Source organism: Microcaecilia unicolor, chromosome 5 (assembly GCF_901765095.1).
Source record: "Microcaecilia unicolor chromosome 5, aMicUni1.1, whole genome shotgun sequence".
Lineage (NCBI taxonomy): Eukaryota > Metazoa > Chordata > Amphibia > Gymnophiona > Siphonopidae > Microcaecilia > Microcaecilia unicolor.
In genome coordinates, this window is record NC_044035.1 from 14,347,417 (window position 1) to 14,365,431 (window position 18,015).

At 48.7% G+C, this 18,015-nt stretch overlaps 1 protein-coding gene across 1 annotated transcript in view; it reads right to left on the minus strand.

Moving 5' to 3' along the window:
* Nucleotides 1–223: 223 nt before the first annotated feature.
* The window catches only part of TRUB1 (TruB pseudouridine synthase family member 1), a 49,507-nt gene continuing 31,715 nt past the window's right edge, over nucleotides 224–18,015 (minus strand). Inside the window, exons 4-8 of the mRNA XM_030204760.1 lie at nucleotides 11,532–11,613; nucleotides 10,006–10,078; nucleotides 8,601–8,740; nucleotides 6,730–6,786; nucleotides 224–1,245 (exon numbers count right to left, since the gene is read on the minus strand). Of these exons, the coding sequence (XP_030060620.1) occupies nucleotides 1,031–1,245; nucleotides 6,730–6,786; nucleotides 8,601–8,740; nucleotides 10,006–10,078; nucleotides 11,532–11,613 (567 nt within the window). The 3' untranslated portion in view covers nucleotides 224–1,030. The remainder of the gene's footprint in view (nucleotides 1,246–6,729; nucleotides 6,787–8,600; nucleotides 8,741–10,005; nucleotides 10,079–11,531; nucleotides 11,614–18,015) is intronic.

The window sequence follows — 18,015 nt, forward strand, 5'->3', positions numbered from 1 at the left end:
TGTGTGACATCACTATTATCTACTCCAACATGATCCACGGTTCCAGGCAGCCTCAGAATGTTGGAGGTGAGAATTATTATATAGGATTGCAATTTCAATCATATCAACATATATGACAAAGAATAAGAAGAACTATCACGTCATGTTAAATAATATATCTTATAGCCCACTTCAAGGAGAAAACCCTCTAGTCCAAGTAACATTGTAAAGAGCATTTTGTATCCTGACGTGGTAAACCCCTTATTCATGCTGTAAGTACAGCATACATTCAACGCATAAGAGCAGTGGCCGAGAAGCAAACTCTGGGAAAACAGGGGTTTTCTGTTTTTATTATTTGTATATTTAAAAAAAAAAAAGAGTGCATTTTTATTTTCCCATAAGAAGGCAAAACTGACATAGGGCAAAGAAAGAAAGAAAAAGGAAAGAACAGAGCTAAGAGGCCTGCCAAAGGATTAATTTAAGAAACCAAGCCAATCTCTAATTAAGCTAGATCTGATCCGGACAAGAGCCCGGGAGGTCAGCAGTGAGATCTGCGTAACACTGGTCTCACTAAATCACTGTGTCCTGCAGTTCCAGCAACTGGGTCGCAGGCCTGTGTGCTGCCGGCGTCCTGCAGTCCCAGCGGCTGGTTGTACGTCTGTCCTGCCAGTGTCCTACAGTCTCTGCGACTAGCTGGCACTTAAAGTCAATCAAGCAAGAGAGTTTCCTAGGGAAGGCGCAGGATTTCAGTGCAGGGCAGATTTAATACGCCTCCTCCCGTCTCATCAGATCAGAGATTACGGCTCGTTTTGGTTCTGTAGATTTGCTGTGAAAGTTTCAGGAACAATGGGTGTCTGCAGCGGGAACAGGTCCATGAGAGACAGAGGCATTGTCAATCACTTCCCAAGCCACTGGATTTGATGTAACTATTAATGTTACTCCTAAAAACTCCTCCCAGGCACTGTGTTCACAAACAGTGCCAGTCCGTGTACACACTTGTGTACATTTACATCACAGCGTACATGTGCCCCAGCTCTGGGCTGAGTACGTTTCACTCCTCACCACTGCTGGCCGTGCCCTGGTCTGGCTCATGGTCCTTTGATGCACCGTGTTCTGGCTCTGCAGGTAGAAGCTGTGTGCTCTCTTCCAGGGCCTGGGCCACTCCATCAATAGTCCACTGCTCCTCCTGTAGCACATGATCCTCCAGGGTAAAGAGGCCCTGCTTAGTTCGGGTCAACTCCTTCACATGGGCACAGGATGACAGCTCTACAAGAAAACAAAAAAACAAATTAACCTTCCGCTCTAGGATACAGTCCAGTAAATGCAGCTCACATGGGAGATGTGGAGTCCTCACAGACCACAAGATGAGGACAGAGACTGCCACACAGAACTGAAGGTCAGTCACCTGCAGACACACAGATTACCATGATAAGCCTGGAAATCAGTATAAAAATATAACCCCTCTCATCCCCTCCCCACATTCACTCTACACTTGCGTCTGTGATGGGTTGAGTGATAGCTCTGAGCTTTTATCAGGACCTGGGTATTCACTGAATTATTTCTAGATCCTGTCATTGTGGAGGGAAAAACTATTTGAGAAGCTTTGGAACAGAGCCTTGTCCTACCCACTTCTGAGGTCACACACACTTAAAGAGTCATATACCCACTCCACAATCTCTTACACTCTACCATCCCCCAACAGAGAAAGGGAACAAAACTCAAGCAGCTGGTGATGGATGGTACCGAAAACTGAAAGGTATTTTCAATGCCACCTACCCTACTCTTCCAAAGTTACACACACATTCCAGACACACAGAGCCATAACCCAAACATAGACGCCCATCGCAATTCACCTGCCTGCCACCCACCCACATCTCCTATAGATATTAGAATGAAAGTTAGACATATCCATACGACGTTCAAAATCAATCAACCTCTTTTCTAATATAGCTTTAAAGACCTTAATAGCTGCATCTTCAGTTTGGAGAAAAGGCGGCTGAGGGGAGATATGATAGAGGTCTATAACATAATGAGTCGAATGTAACGGGTCGATGTAGAGCATCTGTTTATGCTTTCCAAAAATACTAGGACAAGGGGGCATGCGATGAAGTGTGGTAAATTTAAAACCTTTCTTTGCTCAACGCGTAGTTAAACTCTGGAATTCGCTGCCGGAAAAGGTGGTTAAGGCGGTTAACTTAGCGGACTTCAAAAAAGGGTTGGACGACTTCCTGGAGGAAAAAGCCATAGAATGTTATTGAATGAACGAGGGAATACAGTATTTCTAGCATGGGCGGGACAAATTGCTTGTTCTTTTGGCCTCTGTTGGTGACAGGGTGCTGGGCTCAATGAACTCTTGGTCTGTCCCAGCATGGCGATGCTTATGTACTAAGGTGCGTTATAGGCGTTAATGGTTTACTAGGGTGGGTGGGACAAATTGCTTGTTCTTTTGGCCACTGTTGGTGACAGGGTGCTGGGCTCAATGAACTCTTGGTCTGTCCCAGCATGGCGATGCTTATGTACATCTACAGGTCCAGGGGGATACCATTTCGATTCGGGCTTAACCACAGAGATGTCAGGCAACGCTGGTTTATCTTGAAAAAATTTACCAGTTTGCAACTTCCGTATAAATCAATTGATAGCGGATCATAATTACTAGTGGGTACAAAACCCAAGCAAGATCGAGGACACGTTGTAGCTCAGTAGTCAGTGCCTGCGAGGATATATTAATCACTGCTGTGTCACCACCCGCTTCGGGCGCGTGTTGTATTTCGCATTGCTTTGTTCCGTCACCATGCCTCCTCTGCCACCCCGGGAACTTCCCCTTTGGCCTCTGAAGAGAAAAGAACCTCTCCCTCATGTAGCTATTTGTTTTGTCAGCATCGTCACCAGAACTACCATCTCAGTCTCCAGACGAGGCATCAAACTCTTGCTGTTCAGCTTTATGGTAAAAAGACTCTTTGTTAGGCCAATTATATACACGACCAAACTGATAATCCTTCTCATCTCTTCTGTATTTTTTAATTATAGATTAAGTGTTTCAAGAAATTGAGCAATGATTCCAGTAATTCGTTATGTTGGTTAGTATATTCCTTCTCATTAAAAGAGTGTTTCAGTTTAGCTTCCGACTCCTTAATCACATTCTTAGTCAAATTCTCAGTCCGTGCCGTTGACTCAACAATTAGCAGCATTAAATCTCGGCTGCATCGATTAAGGATAGCTATCCACTTATCAAGGAACTCTTTATTATTGATAAACACCTTAGGTTCTTTAATTATTCTCAATCCACGTGGTATCATAGCTTTCTTTACATATTGGACTGAAGTACTACCATGGAGCTCAGCTCGCAACAGTCTCTTAGGTGTTCAGTAACTCTTGACTATGACCCTAGATTGGTCTTGACGCCTATTTGAATTATTTATTTGTTACATTTGTATCCCACATTTTTCTACCTATTTGCAGGCTCAATGTGGCTTACAAAGTACCTTAGCAGCGTTCGCCGGTTCCAGTCTGAACAAATACATAGTGTGCACAAGTACAAGGTGTGATTGTGGTAGAATGTGGTTCATATACGGTAGATACATTGGGAAACAGTTAGGTAGGGGGAAGGAGATTAGGGCGAGTCCATTAAGTTCTTGGTGTTGTTATGTAGCAGGTTCTCTGGTCTTTATGTTGAGTTGGCGGGGGTATGCCTTTTGGAACAGTACATATTATAAGGAACAGCACTGGATCTTTAAGATTCGCTATGTGGAACCGGATGGTCAAGGAATTGAATGGGTGTCTTTGATCTAGCCTGACCATTTTCCGTGACTGGTGTTCATTAAAGACATGACCTCTGCACAATGGATATTTAAAAAAAACAAAAAAACAAACAAACACCGCAGCCATGTTTATTACAGCAGGGGATGAGAGCAACTTATTTTGAAAGTGCTGAAAGGTATGACTGATTATGAATGGACAATATTTATTACTATGATATGTACTGATGGATTTTTACCTATTACTGTCTTGAGAGGCCGACGACAGATGTTTCTTCTCAGGGAAGCGCCTTGAAACAGCTACTGGCGAAACACGTGTCGGCACTGCTTCCCCTTGGCTAAGTGATATTTACTATGTTTAAGTTATTTAATTAAAGTTTAAAAATACAAAAATATAAAAAAAAGCACAAAAAAATGAAAGAAATGATGACGGTTTGAACTTGACAAAATTGACATCTATGGTACGGATGAAGAAGCTGCTGCAGAGGGAGGAGTCCCTTGGAAAGAACTGTTTTGGGATCACCCATCACTGAGGTGCCAGACCTAAAACTTTAATTGATTTATTAGTCAGATGGTTATAAGGATTCTTTTTTGAATTCATGTGGTTATCTGATTCCTGTACCTGCGTTAAATACATTATTTGTGCCAGTGTTTTGTGATTGCTAGAGAGAGGTTAAAAAGCATGCATTATGCATTTTCTGTTGCTACTCCGCTAATGTGTACTAATGGTTATGCAGTGTCATTTCTCAGTTTAAAATACATTTGAAGAATGCTAGAGCAAGACTATTTCAAACCGTTTCACCTGTATTATCTATTGCACTGTTCCAGGGAATCCATACCGCCGCACGTGGGGAGGAGTGTCTTATTGAGCTCTTTGCGTGAGGCCTGGAAAGATTTGACTAAGAGTTGGGGTCTGGCGGCGGACACTTCCGATTTGTTGCCTCTTCAGGGTAACCCGAGTTTTACGCCCGGAATGGATAGTTTGGTATTTAATAGGTGGGCAGCTCTGGGAATTACTAGGTTAGAGCATGTATTAGGAGTGAGGGGTCAATTATTAGAGGTAGGAGCATTAGGGGTGGGCATAGAACAGGGAGCCATATTTGCCCATTTTCAATTAGCTCATTACATACGAACCTTGGATTTAGTGAAGTTGCAAGGTAGGCATGGGAGCTGCCTTTCGGTTTCGGGTTTGCAGAAGGTTCTGGGGGAACACAGTGACAGGAAGGATACAGGACGCACACTGCAGCGTTGGGCTTTCGACCTCCAGAGACCTAATTTGACCTTGGATTTTCAGAAATTGACAGCCAGGATACCCTCCCTGTCAGGTAGTGCCACATTGCGGGAATGCCAATATCGAATCTTATATAGGGCATACATGACGAAGCTTCAGGTGTTTCGCTTTGGAGGAGTCCCAGATCCACTGTGCTCCAAGTGTGGGCTACAAGAGAGCACTTGCTAAGCTGCACACATCCTATATATACTCTTGTCACACCTTGCACATTCTCATATTCTTCTACACCCTCACGACCCCCTCCCCAAACTCTCCGTATGCCTCAAGTCTTACCACCTTTACACACACCCCTGCTTAATCACAATCTCCACATTCCTACACTTACACTCATCAAACAAACACAATCCCTCTACAAATCACTCACCCACCTATGTGGATGCAGTCTTCCACCTAATAACTCCAACCACTCCCCCACATGTGTTCCTCCCACACCCCCAAACAGCCATACTCATCCCCTGACACAACAAACACGTCCACATCCCAATCCTTCTACAAACATATGCTGGAAAGCACTAAAGGAAAAAACGTCTATGCATGCTTTCCCTACTTGTTAAACACAAACCTTGCTGACTAGGAAAACCAGATTAAGAGAACCACATGCTGTGAGCAGGGCTCCACAGACACAGGGAAAGAAAGTGTTCACTACAAAGACACACAGGGGTAGATGCACTAAAAAAAAATCGTTAAAAGGTCTCTCTGAGCTACACGAACTGTGATTGGCTGAGAGAGACCTGGAGGGAGGGACATCCAAAAAGTTTTGATTTGGACGTCCTCACACGTCCCGATCCTATGTGTGTGTGTGGGGGGGGGGGGGGGGGGGGGCTGTTGAGAGAACTGTGGTTGTGGTCAGTTCAGGCAGGTAAGAAAAACACGTCCAAGAAGGATGCCCATCACGAAAGCTGCAGGAAGACGTCCAGCATGTGTTAGGCACTTGGACGTCCCTGACAAGCACTTGGATGTTTTTTTTTTTTCCTTCCGACTCCCTCACAGCAGCCCCAACGAGAGGTGCAGACCTCCCGTTAGGTTTTCCATGGTGAGGGGATCGGAAAACGGTAGTGCATCTCATTGTAATACAATTTATACGCATTATAATACTAATTTGCTATTTCGCATTCTGTTTTCTTTAGCTGCTACCGTGACAAGGAAATGGCTCGGAGAACCCTTTTGTGCATGTCCCGGTTTACTACTTGCGCGTTAAACTGGCTAGAACCAGTTTAAAAACCACGTCGCTGGCTCGTTAAGTTTAGTGCATCTGGCCCACACAGTCTTTGTGAGAGTCAAGGTTAGAAGACCAGGAACACAGAAGGACCTGACCAAGCAGCGGGCCAAGAACCTGGGGAACTGGGTTCGATTCCCACTGCAGCTCCTTGCGACTCTGATCTCCTCCATTGTCTCAGGTACAAAAAACCCAATAACTTAAGATTTTGAACCCACTAAGGACAGAGCAAGTATCTACACAGAATAAAATAAAAATACCACAGAACAGCAGTATATCAAATCCATGACAATAAAGATACAAAGAACTAATTCAGATCGTTGACTCTTTCAGTACTACATTCATCACAGATTGCTGCCTGTTTCCCATCCCCGCTCCACAATTCCTGTCTCCACTGTAAAGTCTCTGACTCGAGGACCCGTTGACTGCTTTCTCTGTTTTAATGACGAGGTCTATGTACACTTTATGAAGGAAAAGGTTGTGCTCACCTCTGCCGATGTCGCTCACCAGGCTGCGTACATAGAAACCACCTCCACACTCCACATCTGGAAGGAAACAGAAGAGGCTCCTTTCAGTGCTGGCTACACAGGAAATGCACGAACATAACCCACCACGCAAAGAGCACAGGCAGAAAACATTCACCGGTCATGCAAGAGATTATTCACATCTCACACAGGGTATGCTAAACACGCAGCCCACTATCATCAAATCCAGCGCTAATGCCTGGAATAGACTTCCTGAGCCGGTCCGTCAAGCTCCATCTCTGGCCGTCTTCAAATCTAAGCTAAAAGCCCACCTTTTTGATGCTGCTTTTAACTCCTAACCCTTATTCACTTGTTCAGAACCCTTATTTTCTCATCCTCACTTTAATATTCCTTTTTTTTTTGTTACATTTGTACCCTGCGCTTTCCCACTCATGGCAGGCTCAATGCGGCTTACATGGAGCAATGGAGGGTTAAGTGACTTGCCCAGAGTCACAAGGAGCTGCCTGTGCCGGGAATCAAACTCAGTTCCTCAGTTCCCCAGGACCAAAGTCCACCAGCCTAACCACTAGGCCACTCCTCCACTCCTAATTAGATTGTAAGCTCTGTCGAGCAGGGACTGTCTCTTCATGTTCAAGTGTACAGCGCTGCGTACGTCTAGTATCTCTCCACACTCGTCCTTCCCTACACCCCTTCCCGTGCACTCCGCTCCATGGATAAATCCTTCTTATCTGTTCCCTTCTCCACTACTGCCAACTCCAGACTTCGCGCCTTCTGTCTCGCTGCACCCTACGCCTGGAATAAACTTCCTGAGCCCCTACGTCTTGCCCCATCCTTGGCCACCTTTAAATCTAGACTGAAAGCCCACCTCTTTGACATTGCTTTTGACTCGTAACCACTTGTAACCACTCGCCTCCACCTACCCTCCTCTCTTCCTTCCCGTTCACATTAATTGATTTGATTTGCTTACTTTATTTATTTTTTGTCTATTAGATTGTAAGCTCTTTGAGCAGGGACTGTCTTTCTTCTATGTTTGTGCAGCGCTGCGTACGCCTTGTCGCGCTATAGAAATGCTAAATAGTAGTAGTAGTAGAAATAAGTAGTAGTAATACATTCTTAAAAGTCAGGTGCGAAATAACTACTAATAATCATTTCTATAGTGCTACTAGATGTACGCAGATACTTTTCTCTGTCCCTAGAGGGTTCACAATCTAAGTTTTGTGCCTGGGGCAATGGAGGTTAAGTGACCTGCTCAAGGTCAGAGGGAGCTGCAGTGGGAATCGAGCCCAGCTTGCCGGGATCAAAGCCCGCCGCACTAACCATTAGGCTACTCTTCCACTCCACTACGTGACTGGTAGCTAAGACCTTGGTAGTGACTTGTTTCACGCGGGGATCACAGGCAGCCCACATCCTAGTATCTAAATTCAACATCTGGTTAATTACATTATGTAAATTTTCTCCTAAGTAATTGTAATGGAGAGAAAGGGAGGACGAATATTCTAAGCGTGGTCCATGGATGACTTCATAGCTACTGTAACGGCCCATCATTAGTCATGAGTTTGACATGTGAACTAGGGAGCTAACTTCTATTGAGTAATCTGGAGACACCATGACTCAGAGTGGTAAACACGGGGTGCTCAAGTACCCCATTAACCAACACTTATATGGGAATGCCAATCTTTACCATATCAGCTAATCTTCTTACGCTTTTTTTTTTTCTGTCTCCCTTAACCTTTTCTTACACGGTTCAGGAGTTACTTTAAGACACGTGATTTTTTTTTTTTTTTGGGGGGGGGGGGGGCAGTCAAGGGGTGATCTTTGGGTCTGCTCTCCCTTCTCTAGCACTACTATATCAGAGCTGAACTGGTCTCACTCACCTAGTGTGAACAGCGGTGGCTGGAAGGCCGTCAGCCACAGACCGTACACCGTTACTGGCCGTGCTGGTTTGGCATCTACCGCTTTGCCTTCCTTTACCAAATTGGAAAGTCTCTGCCCGTCCTTCTTCAAAGCCGAGTAGCTGAAGGATTTAAAAGAAGACATGTGACCATCTCCATGTCATAAATGTTACCCCCCATCTCTCACTCCACGTTACCCCCATCGTTCAGACTTTTTCATGTTGCAGCGTGAGAGCTTTCTCCTGCTCCGTTGTGTAACTGTTATTTTTAATGGTAAAAAACAAACAAACAAACTTTTTGCTTCACTTTGCTTAGCAGTAAGCTTCTGACTTTTGCAGCCTAAGTAAAGGAATAGCGGCAGTGAGATGTCCAAGCCGAACCAATGACACTAATTACCTTGCTTAATGAAGAAACACCCAGTCACTATCTGGTACTGGAGGCATAGGCGCCGACTCCGTGGGTGCTCGAGCACCCCTAATATTTCACCCACCGGAAGTTCGTTCCCTCCCTCCGAATTTTAAAAGTCATCTATTTTACCTCGTCGGGGTTAGGGCGGCAGCAAAAGCATGCAGGCTCGGCTCGGTGCTTAGTTGTTTTCCCTTCTCTCTCTCAGCTCTGGTCCCGCCCTCATTTCCTGTTTCCTCAAGGGCGGGGCCAGAGCTGAGAGACAGAGAAGGGAAAACAACTAAGCACCGAGCCAAGCCTGCATGCTTTTGCTGCCGCCCTAACCCCGACGAGGTAAAATAGATGACTTTTAAAATTCGGAGGGAGGGGGCCTGGAACTCAGAGGGAGGGGGGAGCCTGGAACTCAGAGGGAGGGAGGGAGGGAGGGGGGACCCTGGAACTGGGAGGGAGGTGGAGGGGGGACAAGAGAGGGGGGAATGCACCACCTGTAAAAAAAAAAAAAAATTCAGCACCCCCAATCATTTTGAAAAGTTGGCTCCTATGACTGGAGGGGTATTACATGGTGACACAGTACATGATGGTACAGAAAGACTGAAACGGTCCATTAAGTCTGAATTTTGCGTTAGCAAAGAATCATTTAAAAAAAGTGCGGCAAATAAAGACCATATGGCCTATGCAGTCTGCCTATCCATGCCATCTCTCTCCCTTAGAGATCCTATGTACTTGTCCCTAAGCTCTCTTGAAATCAGATACGGTTTCTGTCTCCAGCACTTCCACTGGGAGGCCATTCCACCAATTCACCACCCTTTTTCATGAAGTAGTATTTCTTCAGGTTACTTCCAAGTCTATCCCCTTTCACCTTCATCCTATGCCCCAGAGCTTCCTTTCCATTGAAGGACTCGCCTCCTGCGTGTTAATGCCACAGAGGTATTTAAACATCTCTATCATATCTCCCCCACCTTTCTTCCAGAGTTTAACATACAGCGGAGGGACCTGTAGGATGTTGCCGGTGAACTTCTGTAGAATTCCTTCAAGATCCGCCTTCGTTATGTGATCTGTTGGCAGGAAATGGGATGCCTGAGCATTAACTGGTGCAAACAGTACACTGACACTCACAAACACAAGACCTCACACTTGCCAACGGCACCTCATACCAGCAAATACTGCACAGATACTAACATAGGACACCCCCCCCCCCCCCCAGTGCTGCCTGTACACTCAAACGGTGCACCCGAAATTTATAAATGATATGCCACACATGCCCATACTCCCCCATAATGCTCCAAAAGGTGCAAAAGGAAAGCATGCAGCCCTAGCGTTTCCCAAGGCATCAGATCACCGCACTATGCTTCCTCGTAGCTTTTAATTTTTGAGTATGGGATGGTGCTACTAATTGGGTTTCTGCCAGGTACTGACCCAATATAGCTATTCTTATATTCCCACTCCAACCCCAGGGCATAAGTGAGAGGTCATGGCCGGTGTTAGACATGCTGGGGTCTGAGCGGAAATGTGGAGACCCCAACGCCAGCCAGTAGGTTGTTACTCCTTCAGCTTTACGCAGGCTCCAGGTCAGCTGTGACATGAGAACCCAGAAAAATTGCTTTGGTTGCACTTACATGGTAGATGATGGCAGATAATGACTTGTACAGCCCATCCAGTCTCCCCCCCCCCCCCCCTTATTGCAAGGTGCAAGATAAGTAATGCTTTGAAATCATCTTTCAGTTATATCTTTCACCAATTAGTTCAATTATTATTCCCCTCTCAATGTATGCCGGTGTTGCTCTGTGATGAAGTGCAGGGAGGATGGTGGGGAATAGTGGAACATTTAGAAAGATGCCATGGTCAGCATACTACAGGTTCTAACAGGTTTTCCTAGAAAGCAATCAGGATTATTTTACTTTATGGAATCTTGGTTTTCTGAAAATACTGGTTTTCAAACTCATCTGAAATACTCACATTTTAAACAGTTAGCAAATATTTCTAGGCAGGATGCCAGAGGCTTGTGGCACTGTTTGCTCTCCAACAGCATAAGAAGGTGTCAAGAAATGGTGTGTACAGGCAGGCCAGGCCCTGATGTGAAGAACATAAGAATAGCCATACTGGGTCAGACCAATGGTCCAGCTAGCTCAGTATCCTGCTTCCAACAGTGGTCAAGCCAGATCACAAGTACCTGCCAGAAATCCAATGAGTAACAACATTCCGTGGTACCCATCCTAGGGCAAGCAGTGGCTTCCCCCATGTCCATCTCAATAACAGACTATGGACTTTTCCTCCAGGAACTTGTCCAAAACTTTTTTAAACCCAGGTCCCATTGTCAAGAAATGGTGTGTGCTGGCAGCTACGCCCGACAGGCCCTGGTGCCGACAAATTGTGTGAGCAAACAAGTATCTATTCTGAAAAACTCACAGGGCTCTCTCTGTATGCAAGAGATTCAGTTTGACGGAGCAGAGCTACCCTCACTCATTCACTCAGAACCTCTGACCCCTCCCTCGAGAGGCCATTACATACCGTAGGGTTTCTCTTCAGTGATCTTTCCCATTGAGTCCAGTGTGTCCGTTACCTTTCCCAACTCTCCAACAGCTGTGTATCTCTGGAAGGTGAAGCAGAAAACAGAGACAGGTCTCAAAAAGCTGCCGCTACCTGAAAGCCATGATCAGGGCCACCAATCGAACCCCATGTCATCAGGAGACTTCTGCTCAGTCTGGGCCAAAGTGTCATGATATCTGGAATTCGGATGGCAACCTCAGTTATTTCAGACAACATTCACTGCAGCTGGAGGGGCAGAAGCCAGCGGAATAACATTTGCAGATATTTTGCTCAATAATTCATATCTGTCTCACTCTTAAACTGAGCAACAGGCAGCATACCAGGCATCCCTGGGTTGTGCCTGAGAGAGAAGACGTCAGCTCACTGACTGGCCAGTGAATGGGTGCCATCAGAATGTCTCCTCCCTCTCCCCCAAATGTCCTGCTCTGGCAGCCCTGGCATCTATGTGCTGAGTCTCTAGTTTGGTCCTCAGTGTGCTGCCCCTTTCACATTTCATACAGTACATATTTACATCTCTATATATAAAAGGCACCACCAACGTTCTAAATGAAGCCTCCAGCCGGAAGTGTGAAGGGGGAGAGATATCCGGTTTCCCCATGAGTGTCTGCCCCGCCCTCGCTCTCTCTGTAACACAAACAGTGAAGGAAAACACAGCAAAGTACGAAATCAAATCGCTCTCTCTGTAACAGTGAAGGACTCAGAGGGGGGAGGGGAGAGAGGGCAGAAGCCCTCACTATCTCTGTAACACAAACACAGCACAGCAGGAAACTTAACACTGAAGGACTCGACTCCGAGGGGGGAGGGGACAGAGAGCACAGGGGAAGGGAGAGAGGGCAGAGGGCAGGGACACACACACTCCCACATGCACACAGAAGAAAACCTTGCTAGCCCCCGCTTCATTTGCATCAGAAACTGGGCTTTTTTACTAGTATATAAATAACAGAAGCCACGATCACCAACCAAATCTGTCTTTGCTAATATTCTCTTTCCTACATTCTTGACTCTTTGAAAAGGAATATTCACCGCTGATGAATGGCAAAGCATGTCCTTCTGGTTGGGGGAGGGCGGTCTGCATTCAGGCACTCACCTCTTTGCAAATCTGACCCTCGTTAACGACTAGCCTCATCTTCTGCCTCACCTTTCAGCTGCCACCATTCAAGGGACCCTGCAGTTCATCCACCCCCACCTCCAAATGAACCAAGACAGCAATGAAAGCCATTCTACATTCATAGAGACTAAATTTTAGTGAAGACCCCTACCACAGACCCCTCTTAAGCCGCCAGCATTTCAACACTTTGTGAGACATGAACGCAACCCCCTCCCCATCTATAAATGTCCAGGCCAGTCCCCTCCAGTTGCTCTGCTTGTACTCCGCCTCCTTTCCCTTCATCAGCCCTCACCTCAGGTGTCCCGATCACAGCTGTTTTCCACCTCTGTGCAGATTTATACTTTTACAGTGCATAATTTCAGCATGTTCAGCCAGCATGACCTAGAGAGCGAGGGGGGGAGCAGCATATTTGGCTCATGTGACTGAAGGAGAAAGTAGGCATCATGTTTGACCATGTACATTCCTTCATATACTAGGCCTGTAATATGGCCCTGCTAGCCCTCAGTTTTTCTAGCCTTGCTGTTATCATATTTTTAGTCTCTTCCTGCAGCTGCATGTAAGCTACAGTGCTTTCTCAGGAAAAGGGTATGATACATACCTGTAGCAGTTGTTCTCCGAGGACAGCAGGCTGATTGTTCTCACGACTGGGTGACGTCCGCGGCAGCCCCCACCAACCGGAAATAAGCTTCGCGGGACGGTCGACACGCAGGGCACGCCCACCGCGCATGCGCGGCCGTCTTCCCGCCCGTGCGCGACCGCTCCCGCCAGTTGAATGACTAGCAAAAAATATGAAATACACAACTCCAAAGGGGAGGAGGGAGGGAAGGTGAGAACAATCAGCCTGCTGTCCTCGGAGAACAACTGCTACAGGTATGTATCATACCCTTTCTCCGAGGACAAGCAGGCTGCTTGTTCTCACGACTGGGGTATCCCTAGCTCTCAGGCTCACTCAAAAACAAGAACCCAGGTCAATTGAACCTCGCAACGGCGAGGGTATAACAGAAATTGACCTACGAAGAACAACTAACTGAGAGTGCAGCCTGACCAGAATAAATTCGGGTCCTGGAGGGTGGAGTTGGATTTACACCCCAAACAGATTCTGCAGCACCGACTGCCCGAACCGACTGTCGCGTCGGGTATCCTGCTGGAGGCAGTAATGAGATGTGAATGTGTGGACAGATGACCACGTCGCAGCCTTGCAGATCTCTTCAATAGTGGCTGACTTCAAGTGGGCCACTGACGCTGCCATGGCTCTGACACTATGAGCCGTGACATGACCCTCAAGAGTCAGCCCAGCCTGGGCGTAAGAGAAGGAAATGCAATCTGCTAGCCAATTAGAGATGGTGCGTTTCCCGACAGCGACCCCTAGCCTGTTAGGGTCGAAAGAAACAAACAATTGGGCGGACTGTCTGTTGGGCTGTGTCCGCTCCAAGTAGAAGGCCAATGCTCTCTTGCAGTCCAATGTGTGCAACTGACGTTCAGCAGGGCGGGTATGCGGCCTGGGGAAGAATGTTGGCAAGACAATTGACTGGTTAAGATGGAACTCCGACACCACCTTCGGCAGGAACTTTGGGTGGGTGCGGAGCACTACTCTGTTGTGATGAAATTTGGTATATGGAGCATGAGCTACTAGGGCTTGAAGCTCACTGACCCTACGAGCTGAAGTAACTGCCACCAAGAAAATGACCTTCCAGGTCAAGTACTTCAGATGGCAGGTATTCAGTGGCTCAAAAGGAGGTTTCATCAGCTGGGTGAGGACGACGTTGAGATCCCATGACACAGCAGGAGGCTTGATAGGGGGCTTTGACAAAAGCAAGCCTCTCATGAATCGAACGACTAAAGGCTCTCCAGAGATGGCTTTTCCTTCCACACGATAATGGTAAGCACTAATCGCACTAAGGTGATTCCTTACTGAGTTGGTCTTGAGGCCAGACTCTGATAAGTGCAGAAGGTATTCAAGCAGGTTCTGTGCAGGGCAAGAACGAGGTTCTAGGGCCATGCTCTCACACCACACGACAAACCTCCTCCACTTGAAAAAGTAACTCTTTTTAGTGGAATCCTTCCTAGAGGCAAGCAAGACCCGGGAGACACCCTCAGACAGACCCAACGCAGTGAAGTCTACGCCCTCAACATCCAGGCCGTGAGAGCCAGAGACTGGAGGTTGGGGTGCAGCAACGCTCCGTCGTTCTGCGAAATGAGAGTCGGAAAACACTCCAATCTCCACGGTTCTTCGGAGGACAACTCCAGAAGAAGAGGGAACCAGATCTGGCGGGGCCAAAAGGGCGCGATCAGAATCATGGTGCCGCGGTCTTGCTTGAGCTTCAGTAAGGTCTTCCCCACCAAAGGTATGGGAGGATAAGCATACAGGAGGCCGGTCCCCCAATGGAGGAGAAAGGCATCCGACGCTAGCCTGCCGTGTGCCTGAAGTCTGGAACAGAACAGAGGCAGCTTGTGGTTGGTCTGAGAGGCGAAAAGGTCCACCGAGGGGGTGCCCCACGCTCGGAAGATCTTGCGTACCACTCTGGCATGGAGCGACCACTCGTGCGGTTGCATGACTCTGCTCAGTCTGTCGGCCAGACTGTTGTTTACGCCTGCCAGGTACGTGGCTTGGAGGAGCATGCCGAACCGACACGCCCAACGCCACATCCCGACGGCCTCCTGGCACAGGGGGCGAGATCCGGTGCCCCCCTGCTTGTTGACGTAATACATTGCAACCTGATTGTCTGTCCGAATTTGGATAATTTGACAGGACAGCCGATCTCTGAAAGCCTTCAGTGCGTTCCAGATCGCTCGGAGCTCCAGGAGGTTGATCTGCAGATCCTTTTCCTGGAGGGACCACAGACCCTGAGTGTGGAGCCCATCGACATGGGCTCCCCACCCCAGGCGAGATGCATCCGTCGTCAGCACTTTCGTGGGCTGCGGAATTTGGAATGGACGTCCCAGGGTCAAATTGGTCCGGATGGTCCACCAGAGCAGTGAAGTGCGGCAACTGGTGGAGAGGCGGATGACATCTTCTAGATTCCCGGTGGCTTGAAACCACTGGGAAGCTAGGGTCCATTGAGCAGATCTCATGTGAAGACGAGCCATGGGAGTCACATGAACTGTGGAGGCCATATGACCCAGAAGTCTCAACATCTGCCGAGCTGTGATCTGCTGAGACGCTCTGGTCTGCGAAGCCAGGGCCAAGAGATTGGTAGCCCTCGCTTCGGGAAGGTAGGCCTGAGCCGTCTGGGTATTCAGCAGCGCTCCTATGAATTCCAGAGACTGAGTAGGCTGGAGATGGGACTTTGGGTAATTGATCACAAACCCCAGCAGCTCCAGAAGTTGAATAGTGCACTGCATGGACCGGAGGGCTCCTGCCTCCGAGGTGCTCTTGACCAGCCAATCGTCGAGATATGGGAACACGTGCACTCCCAGCTTGCGTAGATACGCCGCCACCACCACGAGGCACTTTGTAAACACTCGTGGGGCAGAGGCGAGCCCAAAGGGCAGCACACAATACTGAAAGTGCCGTGCGCCCAGGCGGAATCTGAGATACTGTCTGTGAGCTGGCAGTATCGGGATGTGAGTGTATGCGTCCTTTAAATCCAGGGAACATAGCCAATCGTTTTTCTGAATCATTGGCAGAAGGGTGCCCAAGGAAAGCATCCTGAACTTTTCTTTGACCAGGAATTTGTTCAGGCCTCTCAGGTCTAGGATGGGACGCATCCCCCCTGTTTTCTTTTCCACAAGGAAGTACCTGGAATAGAATCCCTGCCCTTCCTGCCCGGGTGGTACGGGCTCGACCGCATTGGCGCTGAGAAGGGCGGAGAGTTCCTCTGCAAGTACCTGCTTGTGAAGGGAGCTGAAAGACTGAGCTCCCGAAGGACAATTTGGAGGCAGGGAGGCCAAATTCAGGGCGTATCCGCACCGCACTATTTGGAGAACCCACTGGTCGGAGGTTATGAGAGGCCACCTTTGGTGAAAAAATTTTAACCTCCCTCCGACCGGCAGATCGTCCGGTACGGACACTTGTAGGGCGGCTATGTTCCCGTGGATCCAGTCAAAAGCCCGTCCCCGGCTTTTGCTGTGGAGGCGCAGGGGGCTGCTTAGGCGCACGCTGTTGACGAGAACGAGCGCGCTGGGGCTGTCCCTGTGCCTGGCGAGGCCTTCGGGCCGGCTGGTTGTACCTACGCTTTGCAAAAGAATAGGGTGCAGCCTGCCGTGCCCGGGAAAAAACGCCCACCCGTGGGGGCGGGTGCTGAAGGCGCCCGGTGGGAGAGCTTGTCGAGAGCGGTTTCCCGCTGATGCAGTTGGTCCACCATCTGCTCGACCTTCTCACCGAAAATGTTATCCCCCCGGCAAGGGACGTCAGCCAGTCTCTGCTGGGTGCGGTTGTCCAGGTCAGAGGCACGCAGCCATGAGAGCCTGCGCATCACTATACCTTGGGCCGCAGCACGAGATGCCACGTCACAGGTGTCAAAAATCCCCCTGGACAGGAACTTTCTGCACGCCTTCAGCTGCCTGACCACCTCCTGATAAGGCCTGGACTGCTCCGGCGGGAGCTTATCGACCAGGTCCGCCAGCTGTTGCACATTGGTCCGCATGTGGATGCTCATATAGAGCAGGTAAGATTGGATGCGGGTCACGAGCATGGAGGATTGGTAGGCCTTCCTCCCAAATGAGTCCAGAGTGCGAGACTCCCGCCCCGGGGGCGCCGAGGCGGTATCCCTCGAACTCCGTGCCCTCTTGAGAGCAGAATCCACGACCGCTGAGTCATGGGGCAACTGGGGCCGCATGAGCTCTGGGTCAGAGTGGATCCTGTACTGGGACTCTGCTTTCTTGGGAATGGTGGGATTAGTTAGTGGTCGCACCCAGTTCCGGAGCAGCGTCTCCTTCAGGACATTGTGCAGCGGTACCGTGGAGGACTCTCTAGGTGGTGATGGATAGTCGAGGACCTCGAGCATCTCGGCCCTCGGCTCTTCCACAGAGACCACGGGAAAGGGAATGCTTATAGACATATCCCGCACAAAGGAGGCAAAGGAGAGACTCTCAGGAGGTGAGAGCTTCCTCTCCGGTGACGGCGTGGGGTCCGAGGGAAGGCCCGTAGACTCCTCTGAGGAGAAATATCTCGGGTCCTCCTCTTCCCCCCACGAGTCCTCATCCTCGGTATCGGACATTAGCTCATGTAGCTGCGTCCGGTACCGGGCCCGGCTCGACGTCGAGGCACCGAGGTCTCGGTGTCGTCGAGCGGTGGACTCCCGCGCCGGCGGGGACGGAGCTCCCTCCATCGACGTCGACGGGGACTCCACCTGCGTGGCTGTCGAGACCAGCACCGCAAGCGGCGGCGGTGTCGAC